The 18312-nt window shown below is 45.2% G+C and overlaps 1 protein-coding gene across 2 annotated transcripts in view; it reads left to right on the top strand.

Annotated features, from left to right (window-relative positions):
• Positions 1–203: 203 nt before the first annotated feature.
• The window catches only part of Lonrf3 (LON peptidase N-terminal domain and ring finger 3), a 36181-nt gene continuing 18072 nt past the window's right edge, over positions 204–18312 (top strand). Inside the window, exons 1-6 of one of the 2 annotated variants that reach the window (XM_051178425.1) lie at positions 204–1116; positions 3812–3930; positions 7583–7705; positions 11916–12071; positions 13977–14223; positions 14926–15016. In XM_051178425.1, coding sequence (XP_051034382.1) covers positions 279–1116; positions 3812–3930; positions 7583–7705; positions 11916–12071; positions 13977–14223; positions 14926–15016 — 1574 coding nt within the window. In that variant the 5' untranslated portion in view covers positions 204–278. The remainder of the gene's footprint in view (positions 1117–3811; positions 3931–7582; positions 7706–11915; positions 12072–13976; positions 14224–14925; positions 15017–18312) is intronic. The other variant, XM_051178426.1, reaches the window with a different exon arrangement.

The following is an 18312-nucleotide window of genomic DNA, read 5'->3' as shown; positions in this document are numbered from 1 at the left end:
ACAAAACTGTCTGGTTTTGTAACAATTTCCCCGCTGCCGGCCAATGAGCAGCGTGGTGGGGTGTCACGTGGTCACGTTTTATATAACACTTTGCTGAGACAAGACAGTTATTAGGCGGCGCGGGGCAGCCGGCATGGAGCTCGTGAGGCGAGGCAGAGCCGGGCGCGCTGCGATCCCGCGTTCATGGCAGCGCAGATTGCTTCCAGCTGCCGCTCTTTCCAGCTAGTTCCCTGTTCCTAGACGCCTCCCCCCCTCAACCTCCGTAGGTCCCTCTCTCTATGGATTCATTTCAGTCTGCACAGATGTTGAGCTTGCCCGCCGAGCTCGGCAGCAACAACTTAGAACTGGCGGAGCTGGCGGAGCCGGAAGAGCGGGCGGCATCAGTGGCCAGCGGAGACCCGGTGGCCCACCCAGAGGCGTCTCCCGAGGGCTCTGAACCTCCCCCGACGCAAGAGCTGGAGCAAACGCAGCCTCCGGGGACCTCGACGCCGCCAGAGTGCAAAGTCCTCCTCACACAGGCGGATGCCTTGGCATCCGGGGGGCGCCTTCGGGAAGCCCTCGAGGTGTACCGGCAGCTCTCTGAGAGGCAACAGCTAGTGGCTGAGCAGCTGGAGCAGCTGGTGCGCTGCCTGGCTGAGAGCGTCCCGCAAAAGGGGATGGTGGCGCCAGCTACCTCGGACCAGAGCGGCACCTCAAACTGCTGCAAGGTGGCCGTGGAAGAGGCAGGGGAGGCTGCGGCCGTGGCCCCCGAGGTATGGGATGGCTTTAAGTGCCGGAAGTGTCACGGATTTCTCTCAGACCCCGTGTCCTTGTGGTGCGGCCACACCTTTTGTAAACTGTGCCTGGAACGTGGGCGGGCCGCCGACCGGCGCTGTGCGCTGTGCGGGGTCAAGCTCTCGGCTCTCATGGTGGCCAGCGGGAGGGCACGCGGGACGCGGCGGGCTGGGCAGCCGGCACCACTGCAACTGAGAGTCAACGTGGTACTCAGTGGCCTTCTGGGCAAGTTGTTCCCGGGCCCCGCGCGGGCGTCGCAACTCCGGCACGAGGGCAACCAGCTGTATCGTGAGCGCCAGGTGGAGGCAGCTCTGCTGAAATACAACGAGGCAGTTCGGCTGGGTGAGTCCTCCGCGCTGCTACCGGGCCGGGAGGGCTTGGTCACGACGCGAGGGGGCGGGAGAATGAACCGGGCTGCAAGATGGGGGATGGACCAGGGCAGAGTTTGGAGCGCGCGTGGGGGGTGGGGGTGGGGTAGGGGTGAGGTCGGGGGTGGGGTGAGTGGCTGTGGCCCAAGAGGAGGAGGAGGGACATTTCTAGGAGTTTGGCTTCCCTACTTTAGCTTCCTTTGGCTGGGCCTCCGTGTCTCTTTTTCTACTGCTTTTTTTTTTTTTTTTTTTTTTTTTTTTTTTTCTTTTGCGTATCTTACGCTTGCTTTTGTGTTTCTATGCCTCCGGTCCCAGTTTCTATATGTTTCGTTCCATTCCTCTTTTCGAGCGTCTCTTCTCATTGTTGCCATTGTTTCTGCCTTGCTCAGTGTCACCGTCTCTATTTCTCTCTTTCCTGGACACTTCAGAGCTCCGTCTTACACCTGCCGGTACCTTCCCTGCCAGGAGAAGAACTTGGCACTATTTCTCAAACTCCCGCGCGGTCCTCCTGGCTTTTGCCGACCAGAGGTGGCCCGGCGGCGCCCGAGTCTGCGGCTCCCGTCTCTGGGAGTTGTCCCTTCCGGGGCCGCGGCTCCCTGTGGGGTGGGTCCGGCCTGGAATTAGGTCAGGAGAGCACTGGTTGCATAAGGACCTCGAGCCGCCCGGGCCGGCGGCCCCTCCTCCGCGCGGGCGGGCGGGCAGGCGGGCAGGCGGGGATTGTGTAACGCTGAGGTAACCAAAGTGGGCCACGCTCTCCTCGGAAAGCATCCCGCGAGCGTGTGCGGGGGGCGGAAGGGGGGGGAGCTCGCTCCCTGCTGCCCTGTGACTCATTGTCACCGCTTCCTATCACACGATGCTTGGCTGAAATAGATGCACTTGCCCCCACCACCACCACCCGCCACAGTCAGACAGTCTGTGCCCTGACATCAGACCCTTTGACCCCTCTAACCCAATGGGCAGCAGGACCAGGCAACTTCTCCTCGTGATTCCAAAGGAAACAAGGGACCGTCTACAAAGGGGGGGGGCATGCTTTTGTCTACCTTCTCCACAAGTTGCCTGAAGAGGTAGGGTGGGCTTTTTAGCTTCAAGGGCAACTCAGGCAGTCCCAGAACTCTCCAGGAGTTCTCTCAGGGACCTGTTTGCTCCGCCTGCCTCCTCCCACGTAGACCCAGGAAGTAGCCTTGGAACCACAAGCTGTTGCCAGCACCTCTGCAGGCAGGCAGGGCGCAGTGTCCAGAGAATCATGCTGGGGAGGAGGCAGTGAAGCTAAGCAGACTGGGATGTGGAATCCTAGGATGGAGGAGGGATGGGTTGGAATCTCCACATGTTGAATCCCACTCAAGCCAGCAACAGGTTATGTTGGAGGGAACAAAACCAGGGCTGAGGGGATGTGATAACTGAAGGCCACAAATGCACTCAGAAACACATAACCTGTTTGTACCTACACAAAGCAGGTTGTGGGCTACAGCGGGTTTCAGAAAAGTGGCAGAGAAGAATATAAACTCTATGCTAAAGTCAAGAGCAAACAATGGGCACCCAGGTCCTCCCTGAGCCCACTCCTGAGGGGAGGGGTAGAGGCACACATCAAAGCCTGTTTCAGGCAGTAGAAGCTGTATCCCAGAACTTGAGGAAGAATGCAGCAATATGGATGAAATAGGTTCTGGCCATTTATGTATGGAGAGAAGCTGTGTTCCCTTTGGCCATTCCCCAAGGCCTGGACAGGAACGCCTCTTTCCACATTCTGCTTCTATCCCTGTCACCACTTTCCTCAGCAGGATCTTGCCTTTGTTAATCTCCTTGGAGTAGTCAGGGCAACAATGCAAATACCATCTTCACCCTTCTAAGAGGAAAGGGGGCCTCTTCAATAGACTATATTTATCCTGGAAATGGCTGGTATTTTACTATTCTAAATGCTATGCTCACACTTAGAAAAAGGAACTTCCCTCCACCCAAGCCTCAAAACTTAAACATCAACTAACATTGACCCTAACCAGCTGTGTGACTTCTAGCCCTATCACTTCATTTCATTGGCCTTGATTTTCCTATCTGAAGAATGGGTGGGTAGAAGACCTATCCAGGCCTGAACGTTAGTGATTCAGTCATGGTGAGAGTAAGACTCCTAAAAGCCTTGTCAAGGTACTTTCTCATTTGGCCATCGATGGGAGCATGGACGTTGTAAATGCATATCTGTTTCCTCCAGGAAATCTTCATATGCACTGGCCATTGCGGAGAGGGGGAGTTAATGGCACAGGTAGTTCCGCTATTGTTTTGTTGGGTGTCCAAATAGGGGTCACATCTGGTTGCCTCTCTCTCTTCCCTGGTTTCATTCTTTTCTGATGGTGGCTCATTCAGGAGCCAGGTTGCTGGACACTCGCAATGTGCATCACTCATCTGGCAGAACAGTGTCAGGTTTCTCTCTACATGAGAGTTTCTAATGCATTATGGACACCACACCTCCTGGGACCCGCTTGAAATAGGAGGGCAACATTACTGCTTTACGTGGAGAAGCTAGGGTGTTAAAGTCAGGGCAATATTAAGACTGGAAATGACATTTAACCCTTTTTGTCCAGTAGAAAGAGTTTAGGTATCCTATCTTTCAAGATCCATCCTCATACAGGACTTGTGCCGGGGGCCATTAATGAGGGCTTTTTTTTTTCTCATTTTGGCAGCTCCAAATGACCATTTGCTTTACAGCAATCGGTCTCAAATTTATTTCACCTTGGAGTCTCATGAGGATGCACTGCATGATGCAGAAATAGCATGTAAACTTCGGCCAATGGGTTTTAAGGTGAGTGTGGAACAGGAGGGATGGGAAGGGGCTGTACTGCAGAAAGGGACTGTCAGGAAGAGCTGTTCCTCTGGGGATGGAGATGGTGGATCTTGGGAAGAACAGGGAGAAGGCTTTCTGAATGATTTGGACAGTGCAGGAAATCCCTTAGTAAAGGGAGGTATAAGTCTGCAAAAGTTCTCAACAAGTCTACATTCAGTTGGTGACATTCAGGATAGCCTGGTCTTCATAATTTTTTTTTTCAAACTGTGGAATCAGTACCAGACAGCCTGACTTCATGTTTCAGCTCTGCAACGTTTCTTAGCTGTATGATCTTGAGAAAATTAATTAATTTTTCTGTGTCTAATGCCCTCGTCTATAACATGCTTATATTAAAAGCAATACTGAACAGGGTTGTTGTGGGGATTATACAAGATCATGCAGGGAAGATGCTTGGAACGATGCATGTAGCATTATGTAACTGTATGCTATCACCACCACCATCGTCATCACTCTTATAATTTTCTAGGCATAATAGGGAGAGGGATCTGAGAAAGATATTACTGCCCTGGTCCTTATGATTGTATACTGATAATACTGATAGCCAGGTTTCCTGAGAGCTTAAATGGCTTTCCTTAAAGAGATCTTCATATTCACACAATGGTTGTGCCATTCTGAATCATTAATACAGTCATTTGACATGTCAGTATGTATACCCCCCCAAAAAAAATCTAGGTCACACAGGAGAGGAGAGAAGAAAGACAGGATAGACATCAAAACAGGGGATACTTGAAAACAAAGTACCACTTTCTGCATCTTTACCTGGCATCAGGACCAACCTCCTCCACATGTCTGTATTTTGTTTAAAAGACTAGAACAAGGTCTGGGCCTCAATGTGTGACAATGGGGAAGTGGCTACACTCTCTGACACTCAAGTGTTCTTATTTGTTAAATACACTATTGCTATCTGCCATGACTGCTTCATAGGTAAGCATAAGGATCAAAGGTGAGAATGACAAATGGAACATTCTGTAAGCTATAAACATTACAGGAGCTTGGTTTAAGGTCCTCTGTGTACAACCCGAGGGTGGGAAAAGCAGTGTCTCCAAGACTAGGGTCACTGTATCTATCTGAATCTTATGGGAACAAGTGTCCTATGAATTCAGACTGTTTCTAACGGTAGAAAACCATGGACTAGGCAATACCGTCAATAATCTCCAGACAGCCTCCCAGTCAGTCTAATTAAACATACTCTCTGAAGCAATTTACATGCAAAAAATCACACTGAATAGGATAAATACTACAAAACACTTTACATCAGTTTAGTTCTGATGTTGCTGCCGAATGCATTTTGATGTAAAACCTATGAAAGCATTGGATAACCAGAAGTTTTTCAGATCTAGGAACTTCAGATAAGGCCTTGTAAAGTTGGGTGTGGTGGCATGTGCCTGTAATCCAAGGAAGACCATGTGTTTGAGGCCAGGCTGGAGTCTTACAGTGAGCCTATAATATTAAAGTGAATCTCATTGGTCTTTCATAAGAGAGTTTTCATGGATAGTGACTATCAGTGTGTTCTTTTCCCTAGGAACACATTTACAACTTAATACAAATTAAACTGCCATAGGGACAGGCTAACATTCAAGACAGGGAGCTGCCTCAGGGCAAGAGGGGCTTCTCTTATAGCCTTTTGCACAGGAAACTAAATCTACATACCCTGATGGGAAGAGGACTGAAAACAGGTTCTAGATGCAATGAGAAAAGACATTTCTCCAGTGAAAGAAAAAATTGATGCAAGTACTCTGCAGGGTTTCATTTCCCCACAATTGAGAGAAAGGGAAAGGGAAAGTTCAGAGAACTCTGTTGCCTTGGTGGCTAAAAGGGTATAATGAATATACCTCTACAGATTGTTTGTTGTATTTCACACTATTTTTATTTTTTATTTTTTTGGTGAAATGCCATAAAGGAGCAAATCCATTAGGCAGCCCAATTTCACCCATCTATCTAGGGCTTAATGTCATTCAAAGCAGCTCGCTAGTAATACAGCTAGCAATGGAGTAAGCTGGCCACCGTGCGGAAGCAGGGTGTGTGAGTTGCTACTGTGTTCATTACTGGGAACCCAGAGGCCTCTCCAGTTTCCAGCACTTATCCCCCTAAAGCTGCTCTGCAGTGCCCTGCTCGCTTTCCTTCAGAAGGATACTCTTGGCAGGAACAACAAGGGAGTGTGGCGGCCAAGATTAGGATCCAGAAAGAAGGGAGGGCGTAGACAGAAGTCCCCAAGAGGTTTGTGGCTGTAACCACTGCTCAAGAAAGCAACTCCTAGCCAGGTCCTGACACCATGCAGACATATGTTAGAAGATGAGGAAGAGGATCACCGGAAAAGTGACACCTGGGCCTTTTCATTCAGACTTGGCACAAAGAGATGGGAACCCTTTACTCTTCCTTCTTCCTTGCTCAGGCCCTTCTAAAGAATTTAGTCCACAGTGTAATATGAAAAGTAAAAGACCCAGAGACAGATATTGGGTTTCAAGCTTCAGGCTGAATAACAGAAAAGCAAAGTAGCAGGCCACTAGCTCTTTCTACTACCTCAGGCTGAAAGGGCTGGTCCTGCCGACTCTCCTCAGGGTGCCTGGAAAATGAGTGACAGGTCTGAGACCTTGCTCTTGTTTTATATACCCACCTAATTCTGAGATTAAAGGTGTGTGAGCCTGGGTGCTGAGATCATGTTTGTGTGAGCTGTTTCTCTTTAGGACTGGATCGATCTTGTGTAGGTCTGGGTGGTCTTGAACTAACAGAGATCTGTCTGTCTGTATCCTGAGTCCTAAGATTAAAGGTGTGTACCACCACCACCTACCTAGCTCTATGGCTACTGGGATTAAAGGTGTGTAGCCTGACCTCTATAACTTGAAGCTGATTTTGCTTTTTGAATCTGCAGGCAAGTTTTAGTAAATAATAAATATATCACTACACCCCAGCACTTGGGTTTTAATTCTGATGCAATAAAATTTCCTTATGTCTGGAAAATGTGCAATAGAGGAAAAAATAGCTAAGTTTCCAGAAGCAAAAGCATTGGCTCAGTCACTGTTCAGACTTCTGGAAGGTGGTTGCACTTTGAGGAGAAGAGTGCTCTGGAAGTCCTGAGATCACAGTTCCAGTCTTAGATTGCTGCTAGTGACCTTTGAGATCTTGGAGGGTCCATTGTCTGTCTCTCGGGTCTCTGTAAAAGCAACTGGCAACCTCAAGCCACCAGTCTTCCAGACTAGTTGAAAGAGAGGCAAGTCATCTCTGCACGAACATTGAGAACTGAGCTATTGTAGCCTGTGGTTCAATGGAGACTCTGATGTGTTTGTGATCCTCAGTTGTGGGATGGAGAGGAGTCAGTAAGCATAGAAGCTAAGAATATGGGCTTTGTATATAGTCAATCCCAGGTTTAAACTTAGACTTCACAGCTTTCTAGCTGTTGTACTTTGGTCAAGTTATTTCTCTGGATCCCCTTTTGTTGTCTTTAAAATGGGATTCTGAATAGTTTGCTAATGTTACTAGAATGAAAGCCAAAGTCTTTTGACAACACCCCACCCGCTAGTGACTGCTTGGTGAGTACTCAGAAATCACTGTTGATAGTAGCTGCATTAAGAAGGTAACTAGGATGTGATTCACTGCTAATGCTTTCTTACAGGCACACTTCAGAAAAGCACAAGCTTTGGCCACCCTAGGCAAGGTGGAGGAAGCACTCAGAGAATTTCTCTACTGTGTGTCTCTTGATGGAAAGAACAAGAAAGCCAGAGCTGAAGCTCAAAGGGTGAGTTGAGTAACTCAGGATCAGCTGCCTAGTGGACCCCCATCACTCTATCTTCTCTAGGGAAAAGGATGAAGATGCAACCTTCCTCAATATATGTGATCCTGAGTGGGTGGTTCTCTGGGTTTAAGGGGTATGAGAGAGATGCCAACTGATTGCCCAGAAGCCCCACCCTTCTGGTATGTACTATCAAATTGGCAGGTCCTACTTTTTTTGTAGGATCAGTGATGAATGCTTTAACTTGAAATCAGTGGGATATAAACCAAACTAAAGCAAGTAAACAAACCTGGGGATGAAGGCTTGTTGATGAGAGATCAGGTATAGGGGGTGGGTGCTGCTTGCAGCTGTATAACTTTCCTTCGTCTGAATCACACATTTCACCAGTCACACATGGAGGACAGCTCCTGAGAAAGGACACTGATGGTCTCCACATTGCTTGCCACAAACAGAACTCAAACCTTCACTGCTTCTGCTAGAAAACTAAACCTAGTATCTCACAAATACAAGTCAGGGTCCATTATGAAACAATATAATTGGCCCTTCCAACTCTTGGGTCCCAGGAGAATGTAGTTGTAAAACAAATATGAGAAATACTAAGAACTGAATTGAAGGGACAAGCATCCTCATTTGATGGGCTTTGTCACTTATTCTGATATATTCTTCTGGTGTTTGGAAGTTGGATGCTGATACTCAGTGATTGTATTTTGTTTCCTGTTCCCATGCACTATTCAATAGCAGCCTGTGAGCCCTCTTATCCATGTGTAATGGTTTGACAGGGAAAGGGAGGGAGAAAGTGAGCAAGAGACAGACCTGCTTTCTGAAGACTCTAGAATGAAATATTTAGCAAAACTAATAAGGTTGGCAGAGGCTGGACTCTGGATTTTCTGACTCTGGCATGGAATGTGCTGTCTGAAAAAAATTTGGCCTGGTTTGTGTGTATGTGGATAAGGTTTTATTGAAAGGGGCATGGTTTAGGCAGAATTAGTAGCAATCTATGGACCTTTCCTAAAACTTAAGTGTAGTCAGTCCATGGTATAGCATTACTTGAGCATTGACTATGTGCCAGTCATTTGGTTTGTACTTTCTGTAGAAGATTCCATTTAGTCTCCATAATCTCACTGTTATTTCTCACCGTGTTATAGTTGAGACAATTAGATGAGGAATCTAAGGCTCAGTGACGTTCTTGAGGCCACATGCCTTTCTTTCATTCGTTCCTCAGGTGGCCCAAGAGGTTCTGGTATCATGAATGGAACTAACTTCTCTCTCCAATTTGCTTTTAAGGATGGGTTGTTGTCATTTCTATACTGCCTGATGAAAGACACAAGAAGAACTAAGTTCCCCCATGGAAGTTGCAATATTTTAATGGATAATATGAATATGAATGCCATGTAATACAAGTGAATGTGTGCTTAAGATAGCGTTACAATACTCTGAAACTAATGTAAGAGTTTGGAGGCAATTTTCTGCTGAGTTATATTAGCCTTTTAAACACACTGGGAGGCTTCAATGTATGTATTCACTGGATCATTCAGTTTTAGGGCTAAACATTTAACAAATGTTCCAGATGCACCAGGCATTAATAAGCCTCCTTAGAACCCACAGCTCTATGTTTTATTTCAAACTACAGTTTCTGGACCACCCCCTTCCTTCTTGACCGAGTTGTGGCTTTCTATGGCTGAAATTACATCAGAATTGACTTTCATTCATGTGTAATGATTATTCTCACTAAAAGCTGACCCTAACTTGTGTTTTCAAAGTCATTAAGAAAGCCTAAGGAAAGATCTTAAGTAGTCAAGTTAATATGGGAACTGCTGTATTATTCCTGCATCCTGCATTCTGACTCCTAGCATCCTTTTCCTCATGCTACCTTCAGTCATTTCACCTTGCACTGGGTGCTATATGGCCCTCTTCAAGGAGACTATTGCAGAAGTGGATATATCCTTTTGGGTCCCTGAGTGGGATTTCTGAGAACCAACATTGATTCCCAGGGATGAGTTAGCTCTGAAAGATTATATTTATGATCCTGGGCATTGTGTACCTTCTCACCTTTGCCAACTTATACCAGAAAAGAAGGGTTTTAACAATGCAAAGGAACATAAACATCTCTCTCTGAGGATTTGAGGCACCTGAGTGCTGGATTTCTACTTGCTCTCTTGGGTGTATCAATGTCTTCATCATTTTCCTGAGTATAAGGTATATTTATTATCTCTGGTTGGACAGAAAGGCTTTTGTGACACACTTCCAATACACAGTAAGATGGTATAGTTTAAGGTTTGGTATCATGGTGTGTAGAGAATGTCAAGGATAAGGTGAGATCAGAGAGACAGGAGTATTGAGGCAAGGCAGCACCTGAGCTGAACTTTAAGGCTGAGTAGGGCTTCTGTGCTGGGGAAGGGCGGTTGCAGGAAGGAACATCTTGAAGAAACTTCAGAGGACAAGCAAGAGAATAAACCAAACTTTGAGATTAGTGTTTTTTCAACTTCTCTTACTAAATTGACACTCCCGACTATGGAGACTGAACAACAGTGCCTGGCATTCTTTAATGGGTCTTCAAACATGACAAGGCAGGGTCTACTAGATGATAAACATTTGAATATGTTTTAGAAACCCATTGATGTGCTCTCTCTCTTGATGTCTCACATGCATGCAGATGGATGGATAGATAGATAGATAGACAGACAGATAGACAGATAAATACATAGATACATAGATGCATACATACTTACATATGGTCCCTAACCTCTGATGGCATAGGGGAGAACTGAAGTGAGAATGTGTACAGCTAATTGTGCAGCCTGCACTCACCTGCTTATCTTTAACTCCTAGACCCCTTTCTTCTACTCCCTTCTCCTTTATCAGTGTATCCAATTGGAAGTGAACCTGAATGTCCCTGGCTACTTGAAATTAACCTGACATTTTATGTAGAGATGATCAGGAAGTGGCTGAAAGGGGAGAGAAAGTCTGAGCTCTGCTTTCTTAATGTTTAATTACTCAGGTCCCCAGCTCTGAAGGGATTAAAATCCAGAGGTTTTGATGGGGGAATCTAAACAGATAGACAGAGAAAACCAGCAGCAAGGAACCCATTGTAGATTTGTGGATTTCTCTGACCATTGAGTTGTTCTGGACTTGACTCTGTATTCTTCAACTGAGGTTTCCTAGTTTGCTTTTCTATTGCTATGATAAACACCATGGCCCAAAGCAGCTTAGGAAAGAAAGAGTTGGTTTTCCTTACACATCCCAGGTCAGTCTGTCACTCAAGAAGTCATGGCAGGAACTTTTAATCAAGGCAGGAACTTGGAGCTAGGAACTCAAGCAAAGGCCATGGTGGAATCTGCTTACTGGTTTACATCTCAGGGTCATTTTCAGCTTCCTTTCTCATACACACTGGTAGCACCTGTCCAGGGGTGGCAGCACCCACAGTGTGCTGCTCCCTCCTACATTAATCATTAAGCAAGAAAATACCCACACAAACTTGCCTACGGGCCAATCTGATACAGACATTCTCTCAATTTAAGCATCCTCTTCCCAGGATGACCTAAAACTAACGAGTAGAGGAGTCATCTCTTCTGACTTAACCTCTCTGTTTCCTTTGGTTCAGATAGATTTTAAAGCCCCATTGCAGGTATTTCTGCAGAATGGTGGCACCATAGAGGTGGCTCTTAACCTTGCCTAAGTAACAAAGGCATTTATCATGCCTTCTTTGAACCCAGATTCCTGGATCATACTTCAGACCTGGGGACATTGGAGCAGGACCCAGGAACTGACATTTTCATAAGCTCCTGGGATGACTCTTTTAAAACCGATATATTTAATTTTTTAATATGTATATGCATTTGAATCTATGTGAATATTTGCACATGAGTACCGGTGCCTCTGGACGTCAGAGGTGTCAGCTATCCCTGGAGTTGGAGTTCCAGGTGGTTGTGAGCCACCTTACATGTGTGCTGGGAACTGGACTCAGATCCTCTGCAAGAACAGTATGTGCTTTTAATGACTAAGCAATCTTTCTATCCCTCCCCCATTCCTAGATGATTCTGATGTGTGTTGATGCAACAAACTTTCCTTAGTGTGTCTAGGGACACTGCTCCAAGGCTTCCTCGTTGGAGTTTTGCCTTGCAAGCTGTGCTCTCTGGTCCCCCATCCCTCCCCCCGTTCACCTTAGTCTAGCACCTGTAGAAACTTGAGTAGTGAAGTCTTCTGTTTTATGTCACAGCTTCTCTTTAGTTTCTTTTCACCATCAGTCCCGGGGGATTCTCAGGAACATTCTCCCGATATCCTGAAGCTGTTGGCACCTCACCCTAGATTAAAGGAACACGTAGAGTCAATGGCTACTGAAGGCACCAGCCATAATCTACCAAAGTTGTCACAGGTAAAACTCAACTCACCTAGCTCGTTCATGATGCTTCGTTTGGCTCTTTTGTGGGCACACGAGAAGTGAGCCCTACCTCTTCTACTTTGGTTCCTGAGGGGGAAAATATAGAAAGATGGAGTCAATAATGGCTGTGTCCTTTGCTTAAAGTTACAACTGGGAATTTCAGGCATAGTTCAAAAGTTTGTTTATTAATTTGTTTGTAATCTTGGTCAGATCCAGAAAATAGAGAGAGTCAATAGAAGTATAAAGAGATTGGCCCACTTCCCCTAAAACCCTGTAATTAGGGTGTGCTTATGAGTTTCAGCTTTAGGGAAGATTCAAGCTGATGGCCTTTGAGCACCAGTGAGAGCTTTGTGCAAGGGTAACTCCATTTGGGGAGCAAATGGAGAGTACTTCTTGTTCTTGCACTAGACCTTACACATAAGTAGGCTTCTCATGCACATTTATAGCAAAGCAGAGGTATGAGAATTGAGTTGAGAATAAAGACAAGTACTTGTGGTTTTCTTGGAAAACAAGGGAACAGAAAACAGAGAGATTGGCTTCAAGAGCTGGCCTTTCTAGCACAGGGTAAGTGGGCAGAAGTCGGGGCTCAAAAGGATCAGACTTGAAGCAGGGTTTAACACTGAATTCCTGGGCACCTTTGGGGAGCAGTTTCTTCTCCATTTGTGCCTGAAGTTCCTCGCTTGTATATAAGCCCTGGATACTTACATCTTCCCAGTTTTCGTCCCTGCTCTAAAGAGGGCTTAAAACGCAAGGCAGCTGAGTTTTCTTGGTAAAGGCAGAATTTAGAGTGTCTGCTGAAATCAGAGGGCCCCCAGTGGTCATAAGTACATGACTAAGACAGCTAACACTAGGCCCCAGAGCCTGGAGTGGGGACTTCCACTTGCAGCTCAGTCTAAAATTAAGGAAACAGAACCTCTGGCTTTTCAGTATGAGCAGACTGGGGTGGGGGTAAGGGGGTGGTAAGCAGTGAGCACATTTCCACCCGAACTTTGTTTTTGCAAGGCCTTGTGTTCTTATGTGGACGGTGTGCTTTGGGCTCATGGAAAGTCAAGGCTGGAGTATTGTTTAATTTAGTGTTTAAAAAATGCTAAACCTACAGGGACATAGACCGAGAAAACCCATGTCCTCTCCTCTGTTCTCCACTTCATTGTTTCCTCTTGCCCGTGTTCCCTGGAGTTTCTGGCAGGGGTAGAGGGGAAGCAACGAAGGTGGGAATTTTGCTGTCAAATATGGATTGATATTACAGAGAGCTTTTCACAAGCAATCTGCGTAATGCCTTCAGAGTTATTCCTAGTTCCACTTTCCAATATCCCTCTCCTGGACAAAGTCCTCTAAAAGGCTAGAGACAAGCTATTATGCCAAATTATTTTTGTCTCTTTTTCAGACCTTTCATTTGAAATTGAGGAAAAGGAATGGATTGTCCCCTATTGCTTTGATGACAATAGCGTATAGTTCTGGAGTCTCACCTAAAGTTCTTTGAAAAAAAAATGGCTCTGAATGACAGCAAGGGTGAGAGGAAGTATCCAGTAACAGGATATCCCCTCACAGAGTGCTTTGATTTCCTTACAGAGCACTGGGAAATGGTTTAGATTGGAGGGAAGAGTGGTACCTCCCTTGTAGTTCCCCCCTCACCCCTGCCCAGGGAGCTTTTCCTCTGTGTGCCTTTTGTCCATGCTTAGGGAAGTCCCCTAACTCTACTTAAGCTAGGCATGTCATTGGCATAGATTGGATGTGAGCAATACGCGTCATGACTGCCCCTCTGTTGAGTTGTGTATCCACTGAGTGTCCAGGAGTAAAGATCAGGGTTATGTTGCTTTCTCTTTGTCCCTCAGGGTAAGACTATTGGAGGACAATATTGGTCTCAAGTCAATTCTGATATCTGGCTTTTGCTTCATCTAGGAAAATCCAGAGCTTCCACATTGCTCTAGTCAGGAGGAAGTGGCAGCTGTGGGAGACAGCAGCAGCCTGGAGAACTCAGCTCAAGTAAAGGTGGGTAGTCAAGAATACAATGTGAGAGATCAGGAAGAAGAGAAGCAGGATGCTGCCTCCATCAGGACCGGCAAATGCCAGGAAAAGAAAAGGAACCGTTGTCAAATTGATGAAATCCAAGAAGACACAGACGTGCCTAATAAAGTCTCCAAACAAGGTACTAATTCCGCCTAGGGAGACAGTAGCTTATTGCAGATGGGTGCACTCACTGACATATGTACTTATCCTCTGTCTGGGGCCTCCTCTGGCTCTGAGTTTATAGCCTAGCTCTAGCACTTACCAGCTGTGAAATCCCAGGGGCTGCTGTAGGGTTTCTGTGAGCCTGTGCAGGGTACCTATCACACTTAAAGTGCTGCTACAAGATAATCCCCATCCATAGTCAAGACATCAGGGCAGGGACCCTATCAAGTGATGCCATCCCATGCTTTGCATCATGTCACTTTCTTCCAGGCCAACCATTTCCTGCCCTCATCCCTGGTCTGGGAATGTAGGATGGGAGAGGTGTGGTCAGGTCTCACTTAGTTGTGTTCTGATAAGCAGTAGCTATGGCTTCCTATCTCTCCAAGAAAGGTTGGCAGCACCAAATATCAGCTTGGAAGACATGGCTCAGTCTGTGAAGTTGCCACTGCTGCTGCTTCTGAATGACCTGCCTACTGAATTGGAATGTGCTCCTAGGAAACTCTAGACTTAAACTTCTCTGTCTATGGGGACTGCTAAAGCACCACTGGGAGGCCACTTTAGGGAATACCATTGGCAATTGCTTAGGAAGCCACTAAGTTAAACTCTTTATTTTTCTTCAGAAGTACTGTCTGTAAAACTAGGTTGATCGAACCCTGACCTACTGTTTTCTAAATCACAGATCTTCCTGCTGAGGAGGTGGCCAAACCAGATATCAGTATTCCGCTTGCATCTTTTGATGCATCTGACCTTGAATGCTCACTGTGTATGAGGTATGTGGTATGGGCCATCACTGCCTGTTCTTTCCCTCTCTTTGGTATCTGGGCCTTTCCTCTAGTAATTACTGAGTTGGTTAGTATGTAAAATCATTGCACAGATGAAATGGAAATCACATGTTGTAAGACTGCTGGTGTCCCCAGCTTATAAATGGTGTCCTTTACATCCTTAAATCCTGACTTAGAAAGACCTGGGGAGCAGCAAGGCAACAAAGGTAAAAAAACAAGACTACAAAGGCCACAAGTTGAGCATGCCTATTTGGTTCTCATTAGATTTGATTTTGTTATATATGGCTATACTGAAACTGGACTTATATTTTCTAGCTGGTCCTGATCCCATTAACTTATAGCAGCCTGTCTCACATTATTGTTTGAGCCTTAGAGGTATTTGAACTTGTGACCCTGAATCTAAACTACTAAATTAAGAACTTAAGGCTCAGGGGTTAATAACAATGGCATACACATCTTCTTTGAGAACCAAATAGAAGGCAAAATTGGTTTGTGTTTCATGCAGTCTAAAGAGCAATACATGTGATACTTGGTCAAGCATTTTCCTTCCAGCTAGTATGTTATCTCTAGTTTCTCAGGTCTCTGAAGAACTGATTATACATATATGCCACTTCAAGAACAAATGAACAGATTCTGTGATTGTGGTCTGAGTGACCACCTTGAAATTCAAAAGTGTATTTCAGTTTATAGCTGTGATTTAGTAGCTGAGAGAAGGCGCTCTGAAGCCAATGTTTGAACCTGAGCTCTTTCCATCTACAGACTCTGTCCTAGAGCAAGTGACATTTGCTGTCACTAATTTTTCTTTAGTAAAGTAGAAAACAGTGGAATGAACTTCATAGGTTGTGATGATTAATTCAGAAAAGCTATTTAATGCCTACATAGTGCCTGGAAAACAGTAAGTAATCAAAAAAATTAACTGTTTTTTTCCCCCATACACAGATGTCTTTAATGTTAGAACCACAGACCTCTGAGGAAGCTCTATGTATGCATTCAAATAGATCCATGGATTCAGTGAAGTGATTTGTAAAAGTGTATGTGTGTGGGGGGGGAGGGGTTCTGAGATAAAAGTATGAAGCTTTTTTTAGATTCTCAAAAGTATTAAGACTGTCTACAAAAGTATTAAGAAGATACCGATACACTTGAACAAATGTTTGCCTGTCCCTTGCAAGCTCTTATTCCTTTCCTTTTGGTCATGTGAGTGTATATGACTTTTTTTTTTTTATTATTATCTGAATAAGAAAACAGCAACTCTTACCTGAACCATGGACTTTTCTTAGAGAAAATATACTTGGATCTAGGGGAGTAGTAGCTCAATGGCCGAGTACTTTGCTACCATTCATGAGGTTCTGGATTCAATAATCAATATCACAATAACAACAACAATAATAGTAATCTAACAATAATCTGTAACAGCAAGATTTTTCATAAGCATAAGCAGGTCTCAGCCAGCTGAGCAGACACAGCATAGATGTCATCAAACTCAGCTTCAAACACACTGTCAGGAGTCTATTTAGGTGGTGTGGACTAGAGAGGGATGAACTGTAGAAGCAGACCCTTCCTACCACTCATCCAGACCCTCGCAACATAGAAGTAAGTGCATCATGCTAAAGCCAAGGTACAAGATAGCCAAAAGCTGCTTTCAATCAGAGAATGGGCTGTTTGGCCACCACACCAGTGCTGCATCTCTAAACCCCATGATGGGCGTTGTGAAGTAGATTTCATTTAGCTTACTCAGAAAGAGCGGGTCTTTGTTCTGCTTAACCCTCCTTAACACTCCTGCCAAAATCCCAGCAACACAAAATCAAACATACAGACTCATCCTGTTTGTGTTTTCCCTGTGGAATAAAAATCCCGGGGTTGAAATTCCTTTGTTCCTCTTCCCTTTCTTTTCCTCTTTCATCTTCTTTGTCCCTAATCACAAGGGACTTTGTAGAAGAGTTAGGAATTTGGTCCAAGAAATAAACACACAGAGTATAAGCACCCGGTGTAGTTCACACCCCCCTGAGCTTAAAAGCCATTGTGTCTCTCTTCCTGACCCCTCATTCCATCTTTGCCCAGAGTAGCTGTTATGTAGGCTACTAAATTATAGCTAGACTCTCACTGCCTTGTGGTGTAAGAAACCTGGCTAGCCTAGAGGGCTCTTTGATCTGAAGCTCTTAACACTTCAGCCCTTGGTAAGAAACATGCAGCTTCTCTTCCAATAGGGTTTGTCTGTCAGTTACACATCAGATGCTGACCGAATTTGTTTTGTGTAGATGCCTCCACCTGTATTTTCCTAGCAGTGAAGAGTTTTTTTGCCCACTTGTAGCCATTGCTATTTTTGTCAGGGTTGTTGTTGGATTTTGTTTTGGCCCTCATGTGTCTTTGGAGGAGAAGCTTTGTATTTGGTTACTTTTCTTGTTGCTCTGACTAAATATTTGACCAGAAGCGATTTAAGGGAGGAAATGTTTATTCTGGTTTACCATTGGCCTGGATTATTCTCTCAATGGTAAGGAAGGCATAACAGCAGGTGGGCAAAGTGTGGCTGTAAGATCAGGAGTCCTGCTGCTCACATTGATTTCACAATACACAGGAAACAGCCTGTGATGAATGCCAACACTCAGCTCAGTTCACTGGCTCCTTTTTAGTCAGTCTAAGATCCCAGCCCATGGAATGACACTGCCACAGTTAAAATGCACCTTTCCACCTAAACTAATGTAGATAGACTCTCACAAGCATCCTGGAGGTTCATCTCTTACGTGAGTCTAGATCATGCCAAGCTGACAATTGATATTAATCATCACAGGTCTAAAATTACAGATAATTTCAAGCTGTTTGGCTATGAATTAGAAATTTGTACCATCTGTTTAAGATTCTAGACTGAAATCTAAGTCTGTGGTATTGCCCTGGCAGAGAAAAGTTAGACAAACCATGAATTTATACATTTTGATTCTAGAGAGAAAGTTGATTGGGTTTTAAGTTTCACAGGGAAAATATGGATGGAGGCCAGGTGTAGTGGCACACGTGCACAAAGTAATCCCAGTATTTGGAGAATAGATATAGGAGGGTGAAGAGGTCAAGGTCATTTTGGGCCACACAGTGTGTTAAGGCTATCCTGGGCTACATGAGGCCCTATTTTTTAACGGAAGGGTAATTGGAGAGCATATCAATGAAATCATTTTAGTCTCCAAGTCTCCATTGCTGAACTGGAAGACCTCTATTAAAGGATGCCTCCCCTAACCCCAACTCCTCAGAACCCTGCCCTGCAATCATTGGAGGCATGACATTCTCCTTGAGGTTTACCT

This window comes from Phodopus roborovskii, unplaced genomic scaffold (assembly GCF_943737965.1).
Source record: "Phodopus roborovskii unplaced genomic scaffold, PHOROB, whole genome shotgun sequence".
NCBI lineage: Eukaryota > Metazoa > Chordata > Mammalia > Rodentia > Cricetidae > Phodopus > Phodopus roborovskii.
Note: the sequence above shows the minus strand (reverse complement) of the source record. Positions and strands in the feature narration are given on the sequence as shown.